The 12256-nt window shown below is 34.0% G+C and overlaps 1 protein-coding gene across 1 annotated transcript in view; it reads left to right on the forward strand.

Moving 5' to 3' along the window:
- The window catches only part of LOC106684594 (hexokinase), a gene marked incomplete in the record, with an annotated part of 33423 nt that extends 21650 nt beyond the window's left edge, over positions 1–11773 (forward strand). The window contains 8 exon segments of the mRNA XM_067051421.1: positions 302–520; positions 1969–2151; positions 6904–7031; positions 7150–7262; positions 7340–7495; positions 10002–10147; positions 11350–11486; positions 11579–11773. Coding sequence (XP_066907522.1) covers positions 302–520; positions 1969–2151; positions 6904–7031; positions 7150–7262; positions 7340–7495; positions 10002–10147; positions 11350–11486; positions 11579–11665 — 1169 coding nt within the window.
- Positions 11774–12256: the final 483 nt, after the last annotated feature.

A 12256-nucleotide genomic window follows, 5' to 3' on the forward strand; every position in this document is an offset into this window, starting at 1 on the left:
ATAAATATAATATACCCTAATCTTACAGCCAAGTCAATAATAAATATATTTAGAAATATAATATACCCCAATCTTACAGCCAAGTCAATAATAAATATATTTAGAAATATAATATACCCTAATCAATCCAAATTTAAAAGAACACTTGCCAGAAAATTGATAACAAAAAAAATGTTTTTAGATTTGTATACCTTACTGATGTCAAAATTGATGAAAGATGACAAAGTTTTGAATAGAAAATGGGGGATGACTTACCAGTATTTATATTTAAATAAACTGAATCCACATATATTTGTTTTAGAAAACGGGAATTTCTTTGCCCTTGATGTTGGTGGTACAAACTTTAGGATTTTGCTTGTTGAGCTGAAGAATGGTCAGATCGTGAGGGAAGAGGTTAGCAGCTACGATGTCCCCGATGAGCTGAGAGTTGGTTCAGGGATTGATCTTTTTGATTTTTTTGCGAAGAAATTAGCAGATTTTGCAAAACAAAATGGAGTTACTAAAGAAAGAATTCCACTAGGTATGGCTTCCTTTTTCTGATATACTTGAGTAACAATGTACTGTAATGTGGTTAATTATTAAGAAAGTAATTGATGATCACTGATTACTGGTAACAGATGATTCATTAATTGATCAATATTGAGGTGTAAATAGTTGACTGTTGATTAATAGAAGCAGATGGTTGGGGATGAGCTGAATAGAAATCACACAAATAATCAAAACCTATTTATTTGTGCCTACATTTTGACCTGAATTACAGGCTATCATCAAGGCTGAAAAAAGAAAACAAGATAACAACTTTAAATCAGAGATAAAAAAAAAATATAGAGAACATAATAATTAACAAGCTTGGAAATATATATAACAATAAATTAAGTAGTACTAATAGAAGATAAAATATAATAGAGGTCAGGATTATACAATAAAGGTTGTTATCTCGTTTCGTTTTTTTGGCCTTGATGAAAGCCTGCAATTCAGGTCAAAATGTCGGCACAAATAAATAAGTTTGGTTTATTTGTGTGATTTTTACTCAGCTCATCCCCAACCACCTTCTCCTTACATTAAATGATTAATTTAACATTTTATTATTAACAGAGAATTGATTAATTTAAGTAGTTAGCTGAATGGTTTAGTATTACTTGAAAGATTAAGTGTTAGCTGAATGGTTTAGTGTTAGCTGAAAGGTTTAGTGATAGCTGAAAGGTTTTAACTGTTAAGTAAATCATAAAGTACATCCTCAGAATGGACTGGAGGTCAGTATTTTGCTCTGCCTGTGGTGAATGAATTATTTTTTGAAAATCAGGCACTTTTAGAAGAACAAAGATATCAAATTAGGGTGTGAGAAATTTTTGTCTTGAAACAGAGGACTATAGAATGAGGACCCGATTCAACTTCACCATAGGTAGAAAGTAGTTGTTTTGAAGAAATATAATGTTAATGTGCTGGTTTATGGTCAATACATTGGTTTATTGTTAACTTGTTGGTTTATTGTTAATGTGTAGGTTTATTGTTAATTTATTGGTTTATTGTCAATGTGTTGGTTCATTGTGAATGGGCTGGTTTATTGTTAATACGTTAGTTTATTATTTATAGTTCTTAATGTGTTGGCTTTTAAGAGAACTTATTTCATGCCTAAAGACCGTTGTAATGACTTAGTATTTTTATTGTTTTAATGTAACTTTTGTGCTTGTCTAGTCATTTATCACATCTTTTCAATATTTTTACAGCATAAAAATTAATAATAATCAAGTATTTCTTTCGTTATAATTAAAATAATTTTTCATTGATGATTACTTCCTTTCAAAAATTGTATTAGACTTAATTATGTGAAAACTCCTCATTTTTTTACCCAATTGCATTCTAATCATAACCTTTTATTACACCAATTTAGAAAAATGTCTCTACTATTAATTTTTAATTCTATCTGACATTGATTTCTATGTTTAATTTTTTTTTTTATTTCGTTAGGTTTCACATTTTCCTTTCCAACTATACAAACTGCTCTTGATTCATCCTGCCTTCAGACGTGGATTGGCCTTTACAATGCTTCTGGTGTGGTTGGTCAGGATGTGGTGAAAATGTTGAATGAAGCAATCAAGAAAGTTTCAGATCTTGATGTTCCTGTTGTTGCTGTGCTTAATGATACAGCTGGTAAATAACTAAGAACAAAATGCTATAACTCCTACAACATTGACTTTTTATAGAGAGCATGTCGTCATTTTAATTTAATTTTTATTTCCAAAATAATTATTTTCAAATTTTTTATTATTGGTTCTTACAAACAGGGTTGTTGCTTAACTCCTGACTGGGGACAAATTAATTTTTTCTCATGAATCCATTTTATCATTGACCAGAAAAATAGATAAAAGGCTAATGAAAAACTGTTTTTACCCTTATATGACTGACCATGAAAACCTTCGTTATTTTGGAAGAAGATGATAGTTGACTGGATGAAGTAGATTGAAGGAAGATAGGCCTATAGGTGGCGGTCAATAAAGGTATCAAAAACTATTTATTGTCAACCAACGTTTCGCCCCACTTAGTAGGGCCTTATCAGCCCAGACGAAGCCCTACAAAGTGGGGCGAAATGTTGGTTAACAATAAATAGTTTTTTGTTACTATTTTGGTACCTTTGTTGACCGTCACCCAGACTATCTTCCTCCAATCTTTTTTATTTTGTTTATTTTAAACAATAAAACAACTGACTAACTTGCAAAGTTTGGAACTAAATTAGATATAAATGCAGTTATGGTGTAGGCTAGGTCAGAATGCACTATAGATGTAAATATGACCTGATATACACAAAAATATATCTTATACTTATATACTATTTTCACCAGTAGGATAAAAGAGATATGTATCGGATATAAACCTACATTACTTGTAGGATCATTTCTACTGTGAGTTTTCTGCTGTGTAAACTTTATCTAGGACTGTCTGTAGCTCAGGTGATTGAGGCTGTGGCGTCACCCGCAGTTCTCAAATTGCTAAGAATTGCAGTCAGTGCCGGTTCGAATCCAGCCTAGGGGATGAAATTTTTTCATTTCATAGCGGTCACACGAAATGAAAAACTTCATATCCCACTATGGTTAGTAATAGGTTGGTCACCTCTAGATAGCCCCCTGTACGTCAGAAAGGGGTCATAAATAAAAAAGAACTAAACCCTACCCAAACTTGTTGACAGTCCGTTGCAAAAATGACCATTACAATTCCTACTCGATTACAAACTCGAGACAATTCCAGTTTCACAAGTCTTAATAATTGTTTAGTTTATGACAAATTATAAAAATATTTTATAAAGGATAAAGGATCTCAAATGGTGAGAACCTCGTAACAGTATGTACAGAATGATTATATGCTGCTATAGCCTTAGGCATTGCTATATTCAGTTCTAATACCTTGTCGATCTGATATAAGCGAAGATGGTCACTCAAAGTGCCATGAAGCCACTCTATGCTTCCTCTGCTCTTGGGTATCCTGGTATGGAGATGCCATGTTACGTCCAGGTCCTTCATTTCTATTCGAATAGTGGCATTGTCAAATTCTCTGCCTGAATCTGATGAGATACACCCTGGAACTCCATAGAATTGGAACCATAATTGGAGAGCTGCCAACACTGCTTCCGACGACTTGTCCTGTACATGGTGCGCCATTGCCGCCTTACTGAAGAGGTAAGTTATGGTGATCCATTTAAATCCTCTCCATATGAAAGTGTCGACCTGTAGATCGTTGAGTGGTGCACCTGCGGTAGGTATCTCCCTTTTGGTGGGTGTCTGTCATACTTAGTGCGTAGACAAACTTTGCAGTTTCCTACAACTTCTGTGATAGTCTTCTTCATCCCCCACCAAAAGAACCTTCTCTTTAATGCTTGCAGGGTCTCCGAGATTCTGTGGTGATTTGTTTTGCCCTGATGATATGCTACAGTCACCTCTCTCTGGCGTTCGTCCTCCCGAAGGATTTCCACCATCAGCTTGGATCTGGCGAATGCCCTGTCTATACCTATGTGTTCATTACGCCATAGCCGCTTGATCTTCTCCCAAATGGTTTCTTTCCCAACGTACAGGTGACACTTTTTTCCAGGCTTCGAAGCATTGTTCAACATTCTACAGATCTGGTCAATCTTCACGCCTGGTTGTGACCAAATCGTCATGATATTGCTCCTCCCATACTTACTGCACTCAACTTTGAGCAATCCAGTGGTCCTCAACTTCCATAGAATCTGCTGCCTCTTGTCGTTTATTATGTCCCCCAGTTCCTCAATATCTACTGGTGTTCCTTCCTCCGAGCTCTCGCTAGACGAAGATTCCTCCCCCACGTTTTGTCCATCTTCCTCTATCAGCATCCATTTTCGTAGAAACTGTCTCACTCCTGACAGTTCCCCGTTGTCTTCTTCCGAGGCGTTCACAGTTATGGCTCGAGATAACCAATCAGCTACCACATTTTCTTTGCCTGATTTATTGTGATCTCCATTTTGTACTGTCCCAGCTTTCAAGTCCAGAGTGCTGAATACCATAGCTCCGCTCAGCCTGTCCAAAATGTCTTCAAATCTGGGGATCGGATACTTTTCATCTACGGTATTCTTGTTCAGCTTCCTGTAATCTATTACCACCCTATACTTTTCGGTAGTTTCATCAGGCACGCTCTTCTTTTTCACTGCCCAGAACGGACTATTGTACGACGATGTACTGTCAATAATTATTCCCTGGTGTTTTAAACTTTAAAGTTCTTCCCGGATATGGTGATGTAGCACCTGAGGGTATTTCCTCTTTCACGTATATCACTTTGTCTTGTTTTAGTGAGATCTTATGGACTGTCGTCCCGAGCTTGTCCCCTTCTTTAAAAAAGATATCTTCATATTCCCTCCTAAGGCTTTGTCTCCAGTCCTTGGCCTGATTGATTGCTCCAACCCGAGTGCCCGCATTCTTCCGCTGAAAATGACATTTGTAGATTTTTCCTCCTAAATTAATCTTCCATTTTCCCCTGCTATTCCTAACCCAAGCTCCCACCTTCCCTTTGTCACATCCCACAATTACTTTGTATTCCTTAGGCATACTTCCTGGTACATATGCCAGCAAGTTTTCCCTACTAAATCCCCACCATGTCAACCCTGTCTCGACCTCCCCCTCTACTTCACAGGGACCACCCAGGGTGATTAATTTACATTTAGATTCCCGAATCTGGTGTCTCCTCTCTCCACTACACAGCTTTTCTAGGGCTTCTCAGCACATGATGGTATTGGAACTGCTGGTGTTCACCAGGCATGATACTCCTCCTATCCCTTTTATAGGCAGACCACCGCTCTTCTCCCTCACGTTATAATTAAGCAGTGTGCAGTCACCCCTCTGCTGACATTCCCTTCAAATGTCTAGCATCTTGCTCTCTCCGGCCCTCGCCTCCATCCTCCTTTGTTTCCTTGTTACCATCCTTCTGTTTCCACTCTATTCCCTTGACTAAGTCGGTTCCATGGTTCTTCAGCTTCTTCTTCAGTCTCCAATGTTCCCGATGTTTTCGTCGATTCACCAGATGATCTACTTCAACCTCCTGTTGCTTCTCTGTATACGTTGAGCGTTGATCTCCATTGGTTCACCCTGATCCAAATCTCTTCTTTGGTACAAGTATGGATACTGTTTGGCTATGTGCCCCTCATTACTACATTCAAAACACCTTGTATGTGGACAGTGGGCCACTAATTGTCCCACTTTCCCACAAACATGGCATTTTCTGTCCTCACAGCACCCGCTGCTTCTTGGTTTTATCTGCCTCCTTTCGGTGATAGCTACTCTTTCCTTTCCACTATGATGGTATTCATTTATTCTCCATGGAACTGGATTAGTCCTCGACGATTATAAGCAACTCTCGTCCATCCGCTTTCTTCTATTTCCATACGGGACCCTTCCTCTCTGGCGCTGACACCAAGTAGTTCCTGCCCACACTCTACGAATGAGCATTCTCTCGGCATTCCCTCCTTCTTCCCCAGCTCCTTTGCCAACTGAATCTTTAATACATTGGATAGGAATTGCATTCGACCCTGTACCTGGATTGTCTCCATCATTATATCTCACTGAGTTTATCGCTGATTCTGTTGTAACGTGCTAGCAGATCCATGGCATAATGCCCATTAGAATGTCTCGGTTTCATCTCCCTAATCATCATAAATATGTCCTCTTCTGGGATCTAACGTCCTCCTCCAAATGCCTTCTTTAGTCTCGCCTTGATCACGGTTTTTCCTCATTCCCTTGAATTTAATTGAGGATACTTCTTTTCACCCTGCAGACAACTGCTGCCCTTAGAGCCTCAGCATATTCACTATTGAACAGGTGTTCGGCTCTCTTCGCTTCAATTTGGCTTATTAGTTTATCACTCCCTTTTAAAAAGGGATTTAATTCTCTGGTCTCTTCTGTGGATTTTTCTAAGTCTGACACCACCTTCCTCAGGTCCTGGGTGGTTGCTGTACGAACCTTAATCCATTCTAGTGTCGTGGCATGAGCTTGCGCTAAAGAGACTTCCGGTAATGGCTCCAACTCCGGGTTGACTGCAGCTACAGGTTGGCTGTCTGCTGCTAGAGGTTGGTGAACTTCTGACCTTCAATGTTTAGAACTGCTGCTCTCACTATTCCGTTACCTGTCATAGAACAAACAAAAAGAAAAAAAAAATTTTATTTCAGACTAAAATTTGTTCTGGTATTCAAAGTTTCGGCACCACTTAAGTATCGGCGAAAGCAAAATCTCAAAAAAGGGAAGAAGGAATAAGATCTGACACGCTTGAAGTGCTGTAAAATATTGGCTTTATTGGATTCTGTACATCTCTTTAAATACATTCGTTGAGCTGATCTCAGTCAGCTGACATAGAAGTAACAGCTGACTCAGACTGTAACTTATATATATCTTATTTTTATGATTTAAGGTGTTTTAGTTAGAGGAACCGTTATTGATAGTGATACTGCGATTTCTTTAATATTGGGTACTGGAAGTAATGCTGCCTATTTTGAAAAAACTAATAGTTTACCCAATTGGAAAGGTGAAGAAAAAGAGGTATTTATATTTTTTATATTAACCCATTGAATCAGTTCTATTTTAAAATATTATAACATATTTTTATATTAATCCTTTGAATTATTATCCTTATTAAAACTTACACCCTATTTTCTAGGTAATTTTAAATGTCGAATGGGGGCCTTTCTGTGACAAAGGACGTGTTGACATTATCAAAACTAAGTATGATCATTTGGTCGATAAAGAATCACTACACCCTGATGTTTTTTCGTGAGTTTGACTTTTGAAAACATTGAAATAACATTTCTGTCTTAATGATTGATAGTTTTATGGTTTTTTACATTTAGGTTTGAAAAGTTAGTTGGGGGTGAGTTCTTTGGGAAGCTTGTAAGGGTCATTCTCATGGACCTTGCTGACCAAGGGCTCATTTTTGAAGGTCGAGTCCATCAAAATCTAGAAAATAATGAAAGTTTCCAATCTGCTTATATATCTCAAATTGAAGAGTAAGTTACCTTTTTATTTTTTTCACTCAGACCTGTTAACTGTTTCCAGACTTTTAATTAGGAAAATACTTTGAATATGCAATTATACAGAGTGTTCTAATATAGGCAAATACTTCAACTATGCAATTATACAGAATGTTTAGAAAGGATAAGTGCCATTTAAAAATTAAACATATTAATTTATACAATATTTTTCAGTTAGGTTTTTATTTATATTAGGTAGTGTGAAAATTCCTTTTTGATTTCAATATAACATATCTACATAACATACAATATATTTAATTTCTTTATTACATATCTAAATATCATACACTCTATCCAATTTTATCACCATTCCTCTGTCTTCAGGATCAACCATCTGAAATAATTCATATCAGTAGCTTTTTTTATTCTTAACATTTCACTAGTTACATAGTCCTTTTGCTTATTTTTATCCATTTTAAAATATTAAAATTTAACATTTTTATTGGAAGATCACTGATTGACCGTGTGTATTATTAATAAATGGAATATGGTCCGGGTGCAGTAAAAAAAAACAACTCAACTAGAGACAACTTTTTTAATGAGCCAACGTTTCGCCCCACATTGCAGAGCTAAAAAAGATACAAACACAACATAAAGAAAATGGAAAATTACAAGGGTATAAAATGAAACAAAAAAAAAAAAAGGTATGTGAACAATAAATGAAAACAGAAATAGTAACAAATAAAAAGAAGAGAGAGAAATACTTTATTTATCTATGCTGCCTAAATACATCAGGTTGCTATCTCACACAGCATACTTATCAATCTGTAATCGGACATATATAAATTACACATACTTGGTGTAATCAGAAAAAAAAGAGATACAATAATAATATATAATAAACAATTTTTTTCCCCCTACAGTCAATTCAATTTTGGTCTGTACAACAAATACAAATGTTTCAATTCATTCCTATTTTTCCTTCTCATTACTGCTCCTCCAATTTCACCCTTTCACAATTTTTTAATTCACCCGATCAACAAATTCGCTCTCCAGAATTCACCCTCCTAGATCCTCTTCAGTGACCTGCTAAACCAATTCACTATTAGACGGTAATGTGAGATTAGACCATCATTCATAGTCACAGCAGTAGATCAGTTTACCAAAAACAAACAAATAGATACATTTTACGAGAATAAGACTAACATATAGATTAAAAAGAAAATATAATAAAAAAACGGTTATAGGAAACACTTGAATGTGTTTGTGTGAATGTGTGAAAAAGAAAGTACAAACTTAGAAATGAAAAGGGGGATAAATAGGGGGATATAAGAATAAAATCAAGAAAAAAGGAAAAAATGAACGAGACAGAATTCATACCTATTTTGACAGAAGTCAAAGTCAGAGTGAACCGTTTGTATTGTGAGGAGTGGGGATGGCAGTTAAGTTCGTTACATTTGAAAATAATTTTAAAATAAACAGTGTAGAAAAATATTAAAATGAGGTAAACAATAAATGATAATCTACATAATAGAGGGGGAGAAGAAATGTATAACAATAAAAATAAAAAAAGTACATGGATAGAAAACAAATAAGAAATAAAGTAAAAAAAAAAATTGGGATACAATATATATAAATGATACAGAAAGACAATATACCAAATGAATAGAGATACAGAGGTGTGTAAATTATGTAATAGAGAAATTAATAATGAAGTAAAGTTTTTGCTACTGTCCGCAACCATAAAAGACATCTCAGAGTTCATTCGCTTAAAAATCTTAATAAATAAGTTATTTTCCTCGGAGACCTTTGGTTTTTGACATATTTATTCTTTTAAATACCCTTTCTGGACATCCTATATTTTGTGTAATATTACATTCAAGTTGTTTAGATTCATATAATCTTTATCGGAATCTAAGGGCTTTTGATCTATTGCATTTAAGCCAATAAAGTAAAGGAGCAGTTAAAACTTAAGTTTTTCAAATAGCATTATTTTTTATAAAAATTGTTGCATATCGTTTTTCAATTTTAAACAACATAACTATAAAGTAGCAACAGTAAAATAATTCTATTTCATAATTATAATTGTATTATTAATAATTATTAGTTAAGGCACTAAAGGAAAAAAGATGAAAACTTTTTGTGCATAACTATTAATTCTGACATAATCAAATCTTTTTAATTTTTTTATTTTAAACCAGAAAAAATTGTATGTATATTAGGCAAAAATGAAAGAACCATTCTTTTAATTTTTAAAAAGCAATTGAAACAAAAAAAAAATACTTCGGTATATGAAAACAATATAAAAATAATCAATATTTTCTAAAGGTTTAGGATTTAAATAGATCAATGTTTTGCATAAAGGTTTAGGATTGAAATAGACCAGATCAAAATTGTTTTAGTTTTTGCTTTTAAATAAAATGAAAAAAAAAAAATTGTTTCATTACATTTAAATGCTCCAATTCCAAAAGATATTCAATTAAACCCTATAAAAGAAATTAATTTCAAACTTTATTCAAGTTTTTTTGTTAATACGTTTCAGGGATAACCTCAAAAATTCTACCATAAACACTAAACGAATATTAGTTAATGAATTAGGAATAGATTGGTGTTCAGAAGATGATATAACTACCATAAAGTATATTTGCGAATTGGTATCGATCAGAATGGGCCTCCTATTAGCGATGGGTAAGCATTATTGTAATATAATTCTCAAAGTTTTATTTATTAATTATTCTTTTGATTGATTTGTTAAAGGCTGTTGTACCTCATATAGATGACTGTGGATATTAATCCATTAGTGCTGGAGTGTCTGTTGTAGATGATCATGGATATTAATTCATTAGTGCTGGAATGCCTGTTGTAGATGATCATGGATATTAATCCATTAGTGCTGGAATGCCTGTTGTAGATGACTGTGGATATTAATCCATTAGTGCTGGAGTGATTAATCCATTAGTGCTGGAATGCCTGTTGTAGATGACTGTGGATATTAATCCATTAGTGCTGGAGTGTCTGTTGTGCCTGATGTAGATGATCATGGATATTAATCCATTAGTGCTGGAATGCCTGTTGTAGATGACTGTGGATATTGCATGCTAATAAAATGTATTTCTAAGTATAACAAAGAAAATCTTAATGATGATTTAAGGAAAAATCTTATGAGGTCATAAGTCATGTTACATGAAAAAATTTAAATTGTCATCATAAAAAAAAATTTGCTGACCGTCCACTCCTCACTCCTCTGATGTTATGAAGAGGGGCATACAAACTTTAAGTCTGATCCTGTGGATCTGAGAATAACTAGTTTACAACAATTGTCTTAACATGAATACACAAAACAAATAAGCATGTTGTTGGGTACTAAATATTCTTGCTTTTGCTGGTTTCATCAAATTGTTCAAGACTGAAAACCATTAAGTATTCTACATTTATCATCATATGGTAACACACGACCTAATGGGTTAGTTATGTTTGTGTTTCAGTTTTGTTTTGTTTCATTTTGACCACGGCTGATCATCTCCTAGAATGATAAATCAACATCCTTCACAAAATTATTCTCCTTATTATTATATTAGATAGAGAAAGAAATACTTTATTCATTCATGCTGCTCAAATACATCGGATTGCTACATTACACAGCATACTGATCAATCCGTGACTGGACATATATAAATTACATATTTTTACATGATATAATATAATAGAAAGATAACATTTTTTTTTTTTTCACAGTTTTCTTTTACAATTAATACCAGTCTACAAACTAACTTCAAGATTTTCGATTTATTCCCTTTTTTTTTTTTCTTTCCCTTCTATTTCACAACCCCTGTTTCATTTGATCAACAAATTCGCCTATATAACAAGTATTCCCCTTTAATTTTCAATAGGTCTTTCTGAAATAATCAAAAGGATCGATAGAAAGCATATAACTATAGCTGTTGATGGATCTTTATACAAGTACCATCCTCGCTTACATGATTACATGATGGATTTCATACCAACTCTCATCGATCATAAGAATCAAGTGAGTGCTAAATGTTCAAATGCAAACTTACCCAATTATTTGACAAAAAAAAATTACATTTTTTTAATGTTCTAAATTTTTTTTTGTTACAGATTAAAATAATATTAGCTGAAGATGGAAGTGGTTTGGGAGCTGCTTGCATTGCTGCAATTGCATGTAAACAAAAGAAGAAAAGTTGATAAGTGATTTCAAGTTTTTTAAAATATAAAAAAATTATTAAAATCATTTTTAAGTGTTTCCAATATATTGTAACCTATAAAAGACAAATATATTTCCATTTTATATGATTTATTAATTGACTATAAAGCCCTGTTCTTATAAAGGTTCAGTTGTTGAAACTACAGAGTAATTTATTTTAGATCACCACTGGAACATGGTTAAATCATCATTTTCTGAAAAGCTGAGGTACTACTTTGAAAATAAATTTTGTTCCAATCTTATCAATTCAAAGACATTCATTTTTCTTACACATTCAGTGCTGTATGGGATCGATTGAGACCTTGTCTAACTTCATACTAGCGCTGAGTGTCAGAGGTAAATTTTTAAAAATTTTCAGATTTTTTTTTAGCTTTGAACCTTTGCTAAGAGTTGCAAGCGGTTTTTTATTTGTTTCAAACTTCAATAATCTCTCAAAATAAAATAAAAAATAACTAAGGGCCATTTGACCACAGTGCTACACTAAGGTCTAAAATTTGATCTCCAATGCAGCTATAAGATGTTTTGACACATACTTATGACATTGAGAGGAAAAGAAAAAATTTTCAGGGTGC

The sequence above is a fragment of the Halyomorpha halys genome, unplaced genomic scaffold, assembly GCF_000696795.3.
Source record: "Halyomorpha halys isolate HHAL.00 unplaced genomic scaffold, Hhal_1.1 Scaffold594.1, whole genome shotgun sequence".
Taxonomy (NCBI): domain Eukaryota; kingdom Metazoa; phylum Arthropoda; class Insecta; order Hemiptera; family Pentatomidae; genus Halyomorpha; species Halyomorpha halys.